The 15,835-nt window shown below is 42.3% G+C and overlaps 2 protein-coding genes across 2 annotated transcripts in view; both read right to left on the bottom strand.

Moving 5' to 3' along the window:
* Positions 1–1,027: 1,027 nt before the first annotated feature.
* LOC308368974 (receptor for retinol uptake stra6-like) lies at positions 1,028–11,086 on the bottom strand (the record flags this gene model as incomplete). The annotated part of the gene is made up of 17 exons (XM_080843281.1): positions 1,028–1,290; positions 1,581–1,718; positions 1,851–2,014; positions 2,490–2,591; positions 3,094–3,211; positions 3,518–3,651; positions 4,918–4,993; positions 5,345–5,507; positions 6,118–6,179; positions 6,548–6,627; positions 6,799–6,866; positions 7,716–7,835; positions 8,419–8,585; positions 8,734–8,873; positions 9,251–9,336; positions 10,276–10,342; positions 11,004–11,086. The coding sequence occupies 17 exons, from the start codon at positions 11,084–11,086 to the stop codon at positions 1,028–1,030; spliced, it is 2,031 nt and encodes a 676-aa protein (XP_080699407.1).
* A 4,592-nt stretch (positions 11,087–15,678) lies between these two features.
* LOC308368815 (uncharacterized protein) overlaps positions 15,679–15,835 on the bottom strand; it is a gene marked incomplete at both ends in the record, with an annotated part of 139,793 nt that continues 139,636 nt past the window's right edge. Inside the window, one exon of the mRNA XM_080843079.1 lies at positions 15,679–15,835. This exon is cut by the window's right edge and continues 7 nt beyond it. Coding sequence (XP_080699205.1) covers positions 15,679–15,835 — 157 coding nt within the window.

Raw genomic sequence — 15,835 nt, 5'->3', positions numbered from 1 at the left:
TATAAATGAAAACAATAATTGAAATGTCATGTCAACTCCAATAAACTGAAGCAAACAAGTGGCTGCTCATGGAGCACATTAGGAGCGCGCAGCTCCAATACGCACGAGGAGGACTCTCACTCCCTCTCGTGGTTCCCGCCATTTAGGTCGTCTGTGCTCCATGAGCTGTCGAATTAAACGCATAAATAACATCTTCAGGACGTAGTGAGCGAATTAATGAATCAACCAATATCAATGTTTAAGGGAGGTAAGTATTTTATTGAGCATCTTTAGCCCAGGTGTGATTTAATTTTGAAACCCAAATTTATATCACAGTACAATTTATGTTGTTTTTTTTCTTTTTTTTTCTTACAGACCAAATCAGCAGATTGATACAACATGGCAGAATCGTTGAGACAGTTAAGAGCATACGAAAAACAAAAGAATCTCAGGAAAAGCTATTATTTTAGAAAACATGGACAAAATACAAATTCAGCACATTTATACCAACAGCCAGTGCAGTTTAATCAAGCATGCATGTGCAATTCTTAGCGCATCATCATAAACATTTCTGTTTCTCACAGGAAATAGAAAAAATGCTGCAAGTTTACCTGGTGCAGTTTTGCAGTAAAATGTAAAATGTCCTGTGAAATGTGGTATTATCTCCTTTATTTCATCATATAACCTGTGTGATCCTGTTTATTCTATCTGAGTTAACCTGTCTGTAAAAACAGGATTTTGAGACCCTTTCAGGAGAGGGTATTGCTGACACAGATGAAGAACCAATGTAATCTTCTAATATTGTATAATAATACAGAAATGAGTGATGCACAGATATCCCAAGCCTTCTCATACACCCAAACATCCATTTACAGAATCATTACAACAGGATTTATAAGCCCTGCCATGTCAAGACTTTGATAAGGCTGGATTTCCATGATAGGATTGATCCTCTCACTATCCACTATCCAGACAACCACGCTTGGAACCAGTCTGAAATCCTGATCTGGGAAGCCAGCATTCATTCATTAAGCTACATGTCAGATGCTCAATTTGTGGCTGGGTTGTCTGCAGTGGCCGCGGCCTTTTCAGTCTCCTTCTTGCTGCCTTCTTTAGAGCTGCGGTTGAGGCTCCCGTTAAAGGTGCTGTCGGAGGGCGGGAGCTGGAAGTGTTTGCGGGAGCCCAGCAGGGAGGGGTTGTTGACCAGGGTGAGCAGCATCTGCCAGTGGTGGCGAGCCCTGCGGGCGCTGGAGGCCTTGCTCTGACGCTTCTCCTGCTGGACCATCGGGATGCCCGACTGCAGGGAGCATGCTGATGAAGATAGGTGGGGAGAAAAATTACTGGAGTGAGCCTCACTGGTAGTAAAGACTACAATGGGTTAATTTGTTTGTGGTTTAACAACAGTAATTTCATTATTAGCTGGCAATAATTAAGTCGTGTTGAATTAGCTATTTGTTATGTATACCTTTGGTATGCTTTGTTTAGGCTATGTATATGTCTTTGGGTCTATGTTCATGTGTGACAGTGCATGTGTGTGTGTTCCTGTGTGTATGTGTTTGTGTGTGTGTGTGTATTTATAATGTGCGTGATCGTGTCCTCACCTTCTTCTGCATCACGGATCCTTTGTCCTGCGCTGCCCTCCAGTCCAGTAGAGTGCAGCAGCAGCCCACAGAAGGCTTTCATCACAGGATGAGACTGGCTCACCTCCACCTTCAGGTAGTTGGTATAACAGCGGTAACCTGAGATCAGAGGAGCAAGATACAGTAGCTGACACCACCAGCAATACTCTGCAGTTAGCCCTTGAGTGAGTGTGTGGTGAGTTGTAACACTTTTCTGATAAGCACACACTCTTTAATTCATATCACCCTGACCTGGATCAAAGCTCTCTGATCCGCGGTTCAGCAGGCTGATGTCCAGGCGGCCCATGTGGATGATGTTATACAGTGCAGTGACGGCCATCCTCAGGAGTCCAACCACCACTCCCACCATGATGTTAAGCAGAAAAAGGAGATAGGAGAGCAGGAACAAGCCCGACCTGGCATTGAAAACTGGGTTAGAGTTGTAGCTGTACTGTTTCTTTTCAAACGTGCCATGACAGAGAGGAGAAGCCATTTTGAATATCAGGACAGGAGTATTTGGGTTTGACTCTTATTGAAATATGCACTTCAGAAAATATCATCTTTTAGATAATGGCAAACTTATCTCCCAGCACAGACTTTGAAACAAAAGCAGAAAAGGTTTAGAGGAATAAAATAGAAATGATTCAGAAACAACAGTTGTCCTTGTACAGTAACTGAGGGTCTTTTTCATGTGAATTGTAATGAATAGGCTACATCAATGAATGCATTTCTGTATTATTGCGTGTGGACTTAAATATAAAAATAAATGGTAGTTCAATGATAAGTAAAAGGCTTATTTTCGTTTGTATTGCCTGAAATGCCGTGCTGACTAATGCATTGACATAGCATGGCAGCAGTGTGTGTTGTTTTGTCTGCTATGTGACACTGTACCGGTTTTCCAGATTCCTGGTTCCTGCATCCTTTTTGACAAATGCGAACTGGGCAGTCACATGCTGGATAGCCACAACCAGGAATAGCATCAACCAGAGCGGCCTGTTAGATAAGCAAAACATGCCTTATGATGCAGAATCAACTAGAGCGACCTAGCAGTTAAGCACAACATGCCTTATGATGCAGCATCAACTAGAACTGCCTGTTAGATAACCAAAACATGCCTGATGATGCAGCATCAACTAGAGCGGCCTGTTCGATAACCAAAACATGCCTTATGATGCAGCATCAACTAGAGCGGCCTGTCAGGTAAGCACAACATGCCTTATGATGTAAACCACCCACTCAAGGCCTCAAGTGCATTTTGCAATGGTCCATATGGTGCACTTAATGTGTGTCTGTATGTGTGTGTGATTGTGTGATTGTGTGTGTGTGTGTGTGATTGTGTGTGTGTGTGTGTGTGTGTGTGTCTGTGTGTGTGTGTGTGTGTGTGTGTGTGTGTGTGTGTGTGTGTGTGTGTTTGTACATGTGCAGGGGATTCAGGAGGTGAAGCTGGTATGGGTTGCACAATGATTCACAATGTTTATATGTCCGTTTAACTCACCAGAGCATGCCAAGAATCTGTAAGAACATGAGATTCTGACCATACAGGATGGGGATAATGACCAGGAAAACCAAAAACAGGAACCCCAGGAAGAACACCAGTGTCTGGATGGCCATGGCTGTCAATCCAAACGGGACAGATAAATAGTAAACTTATAGCAAGGTGAAAAGTCCATGAACCTGTTTAATAAGTCATAAATGGAAATAAATGTGTAGTTCACAGACCTTATCCAAAAAGATAGAAATAAGCAATTGGAAAGGATACTACCCATGTTTTGCAAAAATTACCATGGTTACAGATTAGAGTACATGAAGCTGAAAAGTGCCTTGAAGCAGTGGTTAGAAAAATGAGACTAGAGTTATACTGGGCCCAAACTGATATCCTCCATCCAAGTCAAATCTAGGTAGGATGAACAATACTTTACCAAGACACATAACCGCAGTCTGAGAGCCGATGAAGCCCATCCAGCTAACAATGCCGAAGTGAGTGACGCAACTCTTCCTCCTGAGGTTGTATTCATTGTAGATGTGCCCCCTGTACAGCTCTTTCAGATTGGCCCTACAGGAAGAGCACGTACAGGTCATCTGTAGTCTGGCTTGTGTTATAGGCTGCTAAAGGCCCCATCACACCATAACGTTCTGGTCAATGTTCTATGACGTTAGAGGAAACGTTGGTAATCGTCCAAGGTCGCTGGTATAGCGCCAGAAGAGCGTTGTGTGGACGCTGGTGAAGGCTGGTATCGCTGGTTATCGTCGGTGATAGTCGGTGATTGTCTGAGAACGCTGGTCCAAAAAAAAAGTTTTGAACATGCACAAAAGTTCTCATGGAGACCAGCGTTCTTCAACGTTTAATTTCTGGAGAAAGCTGAAGAACGCTTGTGACACTTCTTACTAACGTTGCACGCGTTTGGCTATCAGTCGTCAGTCAGTTGTTGCCCTAGCGTTTCTTGGCTGTTATTAATCGTTTGCCTTGCAGTGAACAACTCACTGGCGACCTGTCAGTGACCACTGAAAGGACACGTATCGCACGCAACGATCGTCATATGGCGTCCAATGAGCTTCATTTGACCGTCCATGCATTTGGGTATACTGTATAAACTGATGCTTTTTAAGTAGCTTTCTTGTGTGTGTGTGTGTGTATGTGTGTGTGTATGTGTGTGGGCCTGCAATGTCTCTCTCTCTCCCGCTCCTGCGGAGCAATGAGAGTACGTCTCTTTCTTTCGCACTGTGAAGCTGTATGGCCGTAGTGCCAAAAACCAACACGTAATCTGGCATTGAAGTCCTTCATGCGCCCAAGCCACTGCAAGGCGCAGTAGTCTGTTTCCAGGGTGGAATCTCTACCTATTAAATCATATTTTAAACTGTCAAGTGCCCACTTGACTGCCAGGCATTCCATAAAACCTACAAGCCGGCAAAATACTATTCTGTTGTTATTCACACGTTAGTTACACGCTTAACACGCTTGTCTAACGTTGACTAATCGTTCATCGCGCGCCAGTGACCTGTCAGCACACGTTTGTCGCGCGCCAATGACACTTCAGCACACGTTCGGCGTGCGCCAGTGACACGTCAGCACACGCTCCTCATGCGTCAGTCCCACGCTAGTCACAAGCTAGTCACACGCCGGATGTGTCCACCTCGCCCTAGAACGCTCGAAATTAAACGATTAGGACGTTCAGAGAACTTTGACCAGAACGTTATTGTGTGACGGGGCCTTAACATGGGTGGGAGTTTACTTGCTAAGTACTCGAGCCACGTCACTAAAATGTACAATTTCACTGTATAGAAATGTACTGAATTTGTCAGCAGGATAGAGGGGGGTTACCTGTGCAAGACCATGGACCTCGTGAGCATCAGAAGAGAGACCAGACCAGATAACGTTGCTGCGCAGAGATAGCAAACTGCAACACAAGAAAACACCACAAAACAATCAACAATCAATATGCAAAAACAGCAGAAATACATGAATCTGAGGAAAAGTATTGTTCACATGTACTATTCACATGTACTTATACTCTCTTAATTGGAATATGTAGTGTAGTCGCAATTTAATCTCCCTAATCTATGTCCATCAGAGGTTTCTGACAGGCGTGTGCCTTGTCCTTGGAACAGAACCTACTGCCCTGTTGAAATAGATGTGATACAGTTGATATAATATATCAGATTATATCAGATTATAATATATCAGATTATGCGTCCAAAACTGTGGAAGTGTACACTTCCGTTAGAATCACAAAGGAGTCGATACTAACTTTCCAGACACCAGGTGTAGTGGATGACGATTTTGACCACTTCCTGGCGGTCCTCGTGCAGAATGATGTTGAAGCCCAGCAGGAGGAAAGCGATGTCCTCATTAATGCCCGCACGCACAATGTGCAGGATAGGTATCACAGCGCAAATCAGCAGCAGCATCACCTGGAGACGGGGCAGACATCGGAGCAGACATTAGATGGATGTATTTATGTATGGACGGATGGGTGGATGGACGGATGGACGGACAGATGGATGGATGGATGGATGGATGGATGGGTGGACGGATGGATGGATAGATGGATGAGTGGACAGATAGACGGACAGATAGATGGATGGATGTATGGATGGATGGGTGGACAGATAGAGGGATGGATGGATGGATGGATGGATGGATGGATGGATGGATGGATGGATGGATGGATGGATGGATGGATGGATGGATGGATGGATGGGTGGATGGATGGTTTGATGGGTGGATAGATAGATCAATAAATTAGATGGATAGATAGAAAGACATAGATATATGTAGTAGATACATGAATGTGAGGATGGGTATGGATGGATGGGACAGCTGAATGCCTAGATATATAATGGCACTGAAGCTTTTATTTTACTGCTGTATTTATTTTGATGAAGAGCACAATGCTTGAAATGTTATATCAGTTAGATTAAGATCATTTTGTATAAGTGGTTCGTGTGGGACCTCTTATTCCATTTTAGATGATGATTGAGAGTAGTCCATTTCAGAGCTAACGGACGTTGAAAGAATTACCTGGTACACTGCCATGAAGCACACAGCTCCAGAGATGGCCAGTTTCAATGGTAACCGGAAATCTGAGAACACAAAGTGCAGAGTCTGGTTTGCATTCACTCATTTGAAAACATAATCAATCAAAAGAACTCGAGCTGTTCAGCTGAGGTCAGTCTTTCTTTTGCTTCTCTCAATGAAGGCTTCTGAATCTGAGGTCTGTTGCAGTTTTGGCAAAGTTTGAAGCTCGGGTGCCTTAAGCCCAAAGCTGATTTCAAGTCATACATTTAGGATTGAAGCTCTATTCCACATCTATTGACAAACAAAGTACAGCAATGTCCTCCAAACTATCAACAGTACTTTGTTAGACTCACAGTATTCCATAAAACAATAATCTAGCGTCAGCCAGTGAACACGAGTAGAGAAGATGAAAACTCTGTCCCATCAGATTTACCTTTCTCAGGTGTGTACACATATGACTTAATTGCTTCAGAGATCCTGTCTGCTAGAGAGGCTTTGTCTTTGCTTGCAGGGCTATGACACAAAACACAACAGTTTGGTTCAAATGCCTTGGAGTATATTATTTTACACATAATAGTGCACAATATCAAAAACATTTGCATTACTGATATAATGTTTTCATGGCAACTGTCTACATAATATTTATATTTAAGCATATTTAACCAACTAATAAATGTTTTTCACCTTGTTTTGGCAGGTCTTTTCTTTAGGAGTGACCTCACATATTCTTTGTAATAGTCATGGTTTAAATCCTGAAAGAGTATAAAACAGTAAGGCATATGTTGTAAGTAAATTCCTCAGGTGTCCTTAACTTATGTCATATGCTTACATTAACATGCTCTGGACAAAACATTTTCAGTCTCACTCCATCTAAAGAAAAAATTAAATAAGTGAAGCAAAAGCAAGCATAGAAACAGACAGACAGAGAGAGAGAGAGAGAGAGAGAGAGAGAGAGAGAGCGAGGGAGAGAGAGAAACAAAGACAGAGAGAGAGGGAGACAAAATGAGACAGGGAGAGAGGGAGACAAAACGAGAGAAACAGTGAGAGAGGGAGAGAGATGGGGAGAAATAGACAGAGAGAGAGAGGGAGGGAGATGGAGAAACCGAGACAGAGAGAGAGGGAAAAACAGCAACAGAGAGAGAGAGAGAATGACGCGACCACTGGGGTCCTCCCACGACTTGTGTAACAGTATAATTTATCCCTCCAGCACAAAACATAATCACCACATTGTTGTTGTATTTCTTCTCTAACTAAAGGGAAAAGCAGCAGTTTCCCTTAGTCTGAGCAGTGACGTCTCTTAAACCAATTATGTAAAGCTGCTTATTATAAGCAGTGTGGAGGCATGTTTGCTAAAGGGAGTTCATACTCTACCAGTAGCTGTGCTGATCTAGCACGAGATCCATGTGAACTCCACATGCACAACCACACCATCAAAACTAGACTTCAAGATACGTTTGAAACATGTCAATTTGCTTATAATTGTTAAGATCCTTAAAGTTGGCACATCATTGCAGATCAAATGACAAGAGCAATATTAGAGAAATAATAATATAGTATATATAATAATGTATAGACAAAATTCTTGCATCAAATACACAAACCTCACTGGATTTTGAATCACTCTTCGATCCCTTCAGGAGAAGCAGAGGATACTGAAAACCAAGGAATGCAAAGCAGGCCATCTGGGGAAGGCTGTTCAGCAGACCATAGTACTTATACATCTGAAGGGCAAAGAGAGAAGGGGAAACAAGGAAGAGAAAATCAGAGTTAAAGAAAATTTCAATCAAAATGTCATACCTTTACATCTTCAAGGACATCACTAAATTACACCAAATACATTTTATACAAAGGCATCATGATAGAAATAGTTCCGCTAGGATTTAAGCTAAAAAGTGTATATCACCTTCAGAGCTAAAAAAAGGCAAGTAGTATTATTTTGGACTTGATCGCCAGTACTATGACCAATACGCCCTCAAACAAAATCGATTTGGATGCTTATATACATTCTCTACTTAGCGTGTGATAACAAAAGGAGATATTTAGGTCTAAAACTGGTAAGCTACTAAAAAGTATGCAAGAGCCTTGCAAACATCACTAACAGTCCAGTTGGCACTAAAAAAAGCTTGCTAACTGGAGTCTTTTGGAGGAACGGTTATACTGTGAACAGTAAAATCATCTATAGTATATGTATAGTTTCTGTGACTTTTAACTGGCTAGTCTCTGCATAGAGTCATAGCTCAGATGTGCTCATATTTAGTCTGTGTTTGACTGTAACTTCTGACACAGAGGTTTCTCATGGCTCACCCCTGGGGTTTTGGGGCAGTCATACTTCTGCCAGCAGAGAATGGCCAGGTGCGTCCAGGAGAGCACACTGCCCAGCACGTAGCCCAGCTTACTGCGCAGGGTCCCACACACCAGCAGAGGGTAGTAGAGAAGCGGATAGTAGAATATGGACATTATCTTCCACATTTCTAGGGAGCAAACAGGGCAGAGTCAGAAACTGCATTAAACGGTCCGGCAAATATCCACTCTGATGGCAGTGGCACTACATTTAGTTTATTTTTAACAGATTTAGTTCTTCTGTTTGATGAGGACGTTTGATGTGTCTGTTTGTCTAACCTTTGAGTGCAGGCGTCTCATCTTTGGTGAGGGGCAGTGGGACAGGATGAATGACCAACACACACAGCTTGCAGAAGAGGAGAATGAAGGCTGCGATGACGAGACCTCTGTTTTGCGTGTGGTCCAGGAAGTTTATTGGACTGCAGTGAGTAGAAGAGCAGTGTGTGACTGCGAAGCCATATGCCCCGCTAAAACATGTGGAGCATGAACGATCACTCTGCATAGTCTTATATTACAGTGTGCATGAATTGCACAAATGCACTGCATTTTCTCTCTCACTCTCTCTCACTCTCTCTCTCCCCCTCTTTCTCTCTCTCTCTCTGCTCTCTCTCTCTTTATACTGTACATATCGACAGCAGCTAACACACATCAAACACATCAGACCGCGTTAATACATGGTTAAATCTCAGCTAGCTGCTGACTCCAGATCAGACTTGCTGGTTCTGTGGATGTGCACTACCCCAGGGCCAGAGCCACCCCAGGGCCAGAGCCACGTGCCGCCCTGGCAACCACTTACTTGAAGATGCTGGGAGACCCCCTCTGGAAGCTCTGGCACATCCTCTTGCTGCGGGTGGCCACGGCTAATATCAGCATCGAAACCAGCTGCAACACAACACACACGCCGATGTGAGCGGGCCAACACGCAAACACACACACACACACACATGCCCATGTGATCGGGCCAACACACACACACACACACACACACACACACACACACACACACATGCAATGACATGCACATATATGAACAGAGACACCGCAGATAAATATGTTCACACAGTATGAATGAAGTTCCTATCTCAATCAGAGCATGCATTGGAGGATCTTTGTTGAGGATGTTCGTGAATAAACTGTAGATTGCCAATAGACACACAATCTCTCTATCCCCTAATCTGTTTTATGAGTGAGTCAAGTACATCACTGATTTGTTCCCAGAACCAGAGGAGAGTGACTTATGACCCCAAAAGTGTAACGTGGCGCTTAGATATCAGTTTAACCTGGAAATGTGCTGATCACTCTACAATTCAAAGAGCCCTAGACTCTCACAGTATGCTAAACACTTGCAAGCAATGCTGAAAAGCTGTGTTTCTAAAATGGCTGAATACCAAGTTTGTACATGGGTCAAGTTATCTGTATTTTTATGTGAAGTGGCAGCAAATAAAATAAAGACCCTTATCCCTACCCTATCACTTTTACGTGTTGCTACTGTACACAATGTAATTTGTGTCCCTCTGCCTCACATGCACACTAGGCCACACAATACTACCTAATCAGCTGAGGAATTTTGAGATGTAGCGTGTGAAACATGTATGCAAATGGAATGTTCACGTGAGTCCAGCCTGGACATAGCGGCTCTAAAATCTGAAATTTTACAACACAACACAATTCTACTTGCTATCATTTTGAGAATATTTACATAGGGTGAATTTACTCAAAAACCTGTAGGTAAATGAAAGCTGTATCATGATGGCAAACTTCATCTCACAAATGACTCTTTCACTTATAATATATAATCCACAGTGGCCCATGGCTACTCACTGAAATGGCTGCGATGCATATGTGGAAGAGCTGATCGTCGGCTGTGGGGTCACATGGTGGAACCACTCTGGAGGTGACACAAGATTTGGAAGAGTTTGAGCTGCGTTTGTGCAAGGCTCTTACACAAAGAGGCTTTTCAAGAGGGGAGAGCGGAAAGTGTGGAACGCTTTTATTTGCTCAGAATCGAATGGACTCTCATCACTCCAGATTTGATAGGTATAATGTGTCCATGGTGATGGGTTCATGATGATGTCTTACAGCAGTGTAAATGTCTTACAGAGGGTATTCTGATATTCTGACACCCATCACACCAATAGCACATTTAATCAGTGTACACAGTACCCATGAAAATGGTTTGAAGTGCTTTAAGAAGTCATGCCATTTTCACAGTTGAAATTAAAGATGCATAGTATCCTCTCCATGACTTTCAGGTGGCTAGGGAATTTGCCACATGTGCCATATTTATCATAATTTAGTTTTGGAGGCACTGCTTACTTCATCAAATCCCATTTCAAACACTAATTTTGGACACAAAATAGATTACCATCACAAAATCAACAACAACAACAACAACAACAAATATACTGTTGAATACTTGCACCTGAGGACATATTAGAAAGGAAACAGGGAACTCTCTCAGCTGTACTTTAACTAGTTTCGTCGGAACATTTAGCCTGACTAAACCAACGCTGTCACGTTCAGTTTTTAGATATTCACTCTGTACTCACTCTACAGGTGTCTTGGTGGGTTCCAAGTTGTCGGAGTACCAGTCAGAGTAGTCAGAGTAGTCAGAGTAGTCGCTGACATTCATCCTGTTTCTTCTTCTTCGGCGGATCTACAGTCCTTCAGCAGTCGAAGAGAATGAGGATGAGGATGAGGATGAGGACGTGTTCCTCTGTTTGTGTCAGTGCACCGCCTAACCTAAGTGTGTTTCGAGAAGGTGACTGAGAGCATAGGTGGTCCACCCTTCTGTGTTTGAGTGTGTGTGTGTGTGTGTGGCAGAAACAGAGAGAGAGAGAGTGTGTGGGAGCAAGGGATAGGATGCAGTCAAATGGTTTAGACTCTGTGAATGTGTGTGTTACGCAAGTGCATAGAGGCTGTGTGTGTGTGTGTGTGTGTGTGTGTGTGTGTGTGTGTTACTTGCTGACAAAAGTATCAGTTTGCTCAAACTGCATTGAGACTAATTACAACTCTACCAGATTAACAACCCTGCCAGAGATTGGTTTGCAAATAAGCAGGGGGGAGACCTGTATGTGAAAGTGAGTTGTATTAAGTGGAGGAGACCCACATGTTTCACAAAGACTTTATACACTTCAGCATATATTAAACAGTGAAGTAGAAGGGGGAAAAGACACAAACACCTAAAAGTACGCGTTAACCATACAGCATAACGATGTTGAATGGATCACAATGCACTTGCCTTTTATTGCTAACTTGCTAAATTACGTGTGACCAGCTGGACTGAGCTCGGAACACAACTCTGACTTGATCTGGAGGATGGCGATAATGAAATGCATCTCCACTGTGTTGGTCCGCATCCTTCTATTCTGTATCATCTTCTCAAACCATATCCAAATATGACACCAGTCACACCACGGCAGATAAAACAACCTCTCTGGGCTTCCAGTGGTGTTACCACCCCCACCCATGCCAGTGTTGCACAAATGGATTTACATAAATAAACAATTAACGGCCTGAAGAGTGAGCCTGAAGAGTGAGCCTGAGGCTTGGGCGTCTGGTGACTAACAGTGGAGGAGCTGCACCTAAGCTCTGGCCTGAAAGGGCCTCTTTGTGGGGTTGTGTAACGCTGCCTCCAACCCGTGCAGAGAAGGAGCAGGGCAGAGGTTAGCCCCTTGTTAGCCTCCACATCTTGGAGCTTATGAGGCTTTGGACATACATGCAAAATTACATGAAGATAAATTCTTTATGCCCACGCCCAGTGAATGCTCAGTGAGAGTTAAGTGCGCGTTTGTGTTACTGAAATTAAACAAAGTAAGAAATACAGAAAATAAAAAGATGGCAAAAGGGTGAAAATGTCACAGAGGTTGCTATTAGTGTGGCATCTGCCTCCAGATAAAGAAATACATTCATAGTAATAGTAAATGGCAGTGGTAGGGCTTTCAAAAGTCTGTTTAAAATGTGCATTCATTCTGTATATTATGCTTATTATTCTGCAAAATGTTTCTGCCAGCTAGACTTAAGTTACATTTTTCTTAGTAGACAGATTAATGAACTTGACCATTGAAACTTGTGGAGTCCAGATCTGTCCTATAGGGAGGCGGCTTCACCACTACCCAATGTTAACTGCTGTAAGAACTTAATGTGACTGAACACATGAAATAGAGTTGGATTGGTCGTATATTTATCAGCTTTTGACCAATATTCTCATGGCAGTAGATCCAGATCACCAGATCTGAAAGAATAAGAAAGGCTGAGCAACGTAATTTTCAGTTCAGAACTCAGTGCAGCCTCCAGCTTGGGATCTGATTTGACGTGATCAAGAAAGACCATGAACTCACGAGGCCTAACACGCACACACACACACTCACACACACACACACCTTAAGTGTTAAACTGAGGGTTTTGAGTGTGAGAAAGAATGTGAAAGACCAAGCCGTGTGCTTGCGTGTGTGCGTGTGTCGCTCTCTCTCTTTATGTATGTGTGTGTGTGTTTGTGTGTGTGTGTGTGTGTGTGTGTGTGTGTTTGTGTGTGAAGGAACACTAAGCCAGTAGTGGAAACTAAAAAATATACTAAAATTACCACTACCACTAAAAATATATGTTATAATATATAAATATATGTTGTTGTCACATGAAGTACCAACCTTGAGTATAAGGATCATTATCAGTCTTTATCAGGATTATCAGTCAGGATCACCCTGAACAATGCATACTTGCAGGCCTAGTCATTGCAAGTGCCAGGTAAAATCAAAACCAATAAATAAGAAATACAAATTCCGCCTTTGGTAACCTTTATGTATTTCAATTCCAATGCACATTGACAACAGCTTTATATTCATCCAACATTAATATTATCACTCCTGACAGAGCTATTTGTTGGGTGTACAATGGTCATATAAATCTGCCTACAGATGGCGCCATTTAGCCATTCAAATCCTGAATTACAGACCGACTTGTAGTCCTGATTTGTGGGGTCTGGGCTGCACCGCCAAGTGCAAAAGCCATACAGCCATAAAAGAGTGCAGGTATCCACCAGGAGGGGAAACTAAGGAGCACAAGCACACATTGAGAAAAAGCGGAGCTATAAAGCTGAGAGATAAAGCCACAGAGGAAGAAAGCGGAGGCAATTCACTTTTGAAGTTCAAATGTGTTAACTATAACGACTATAAAACAAAATGTACAGTAGATGTAAGGGTCACAACAGGTAGAGATGGCGCCATTTATTTTGGGGCGATTTATCTGGAAGGATATAGAGATGGAGAGGAAAAGTGTCAAAATAAGAGCGTTATGTTCTGAAAGATGCATTTATGCATGAAAGAATGACTGGGATTGTTACTGCAAAACTGTAAATAAGTGACTCAAAATAATTATGCTAAAACACAGTTGCATTTTTAAATGAAGGACTACCTAAATGCCATATGCTTTTATAGTTTCCTTTCTAGTTTAAGGTGTTTGAGCACTGTGGTGTCTTCAGGGTAAAACTGCATAACCAGGGTGTGAATTAAAGTATTGAAAATGGTTGCATTTCTCTAGTTTTTAGCAACAGAATTCTCCTCAATTTACTACTTACATATCGCTTTATGAAGAGGTTTAGTCAATTTCCGATTGAATTCCCCTCAAACTCAGTCTGAAGCACACTCATCATTCTACTCGCTGCAAGAAACACATCAAGTGCAGTTAATGGAGTCCGACGGGAAGGTGTCTGACTCGAGATAACATTCACTGCTTAGAAATAGAGGACTTTAACCAGTCGCACTACTTTATGAACACATCTCAAACCATCTGTGGACAATCTTCCAAGACCTAAGATCATACCTTTTGTGTTTTATGAATTAAGTGCCAGTGCAGACATGCACAACATATTTTTGGCATGGTTGGTGATAAAGATGAATGTACACCACTTCAAGAGCATATTTATTTACATTTGTTTAGCGTATTCACATAACAGGTAGGTATTGCAGTGTTTTACAGGTGAGAAACTCGGTATTGTCCCTCAGACCAGTAGCATGCAGCAACTCTTCTTGAGACAGAAGAGAAAAATTGTATAAGGTTGCTTTTCCCAGACAGAAATCTTTTTTTGTGTGTGGTAGTGAGGAGGCTCTCTTTGACTAAAAATAAAAGTAATGAAGATCAAAACCGCTTCAGATCTTCTTTTGACTATCATAACAGCAAAATGGAATTTCCGCTGTCGTACAGTTAGTGAATAGCAGCGGACCACCTTTGGCTGGTAGGGACATTATGTTGAGGGGACATACTGTACTCTAGACACAGTGGGCATGAAAAGACTTAACATTTGTTAACAACTACAATATCCATACACATTTCAACATGCTTACTAATGATCTACACAGCAACATTTGTTAAGAAGACAGACACTTGAAATATTGTACCATTTTTAAGAATACAGTACATATGAAAAGCAGGACAAATATAAACAAAAATAGGTCCTGGATCCAAATGGATTTTTAAAGAGTTAACAGACAAATTAATTTAAACCTACAAAATTCGAGTCTCACAAACTAACAGTGGAAAGAGGAGGCAGTGTTTTGAGAATTGAGTCCCTGACCCATGATTTTGAAATACGCCACAGGAATATTGAGATATTCTCTTCTTTTCTTTCCTTCATCAAAGAGGTTCTCTAGAGTATTCCACTGTAGCTCATCAGAACACCATCATACAAATGTCATTTTTTCACATTTTTTAAATGAACTTTAATATAACTGCAAAAAATGTCAACTCATTATTAAGTAGAAAACCGGTTCCTTGTTGAACCTCATTAATAAACAGAATGTACATGTCCGCTGTGTCCTCCGGTATCAATGAATCCATCAGTTTCGCTCATCCTCACCGATCCAGTCATATAACTGGGCTCCCCAGTGATCAGCTCATTTACTGCTGAACTGCTTGTTTTTTTTTTCATGTTCACTCACTGAATGAAGAAGGGGCCTCAGGTAAAACCTAGGATCTGTGGAAACCGAGGATCTGAATGTTCATCTTCAAGGAACAGGTCCTACATCCCCCCCCCCCCTAAAGATCAGTTGTGCTGCAAGTCCAGTGCCACAAACACAGTCAAAAATAACTGCAGCAGAGCATTAGGTGAAGAGAGAAAAAAAGATCAAAAGAATGAACCAGTCTGACTGGACCGCATTCTTCTTTTATGAATGTTGGAGTAGGGTGAGAAAGGAAGGTGCCTCCGTCCTCTATAGCATGTTCCTCTGTCCTCTATAGGAGCGAGCTGGAGGGGCTTCCGGGTCCTGGGGGACTGGTACGCATGGGGAGAAGGTCATAGTGACTCAGGATGTGGCTGTTCCGTGGGAGGTCGTATGGACTCTGGAAAATTCCTGAGCTGATACCTCCACATGGGGGTAAGATGCTCACA

This window comes from Sprattus sprattus (assembly GCF_963457725.1).
Source record: "Sprattus sprattus genome assembly, chromosome: 8".
Lineage (NCBI taxonomy): Eukaryota > Metazoa > Chordata > Actinopteri > Clupeiformes > Clupeidae > Sprattus > Sprattus sprattus.
Note: the sequence above shows the minus strand (reverse complement) of the source record. Positions and strands in the feature narration are given on the sequence as shown.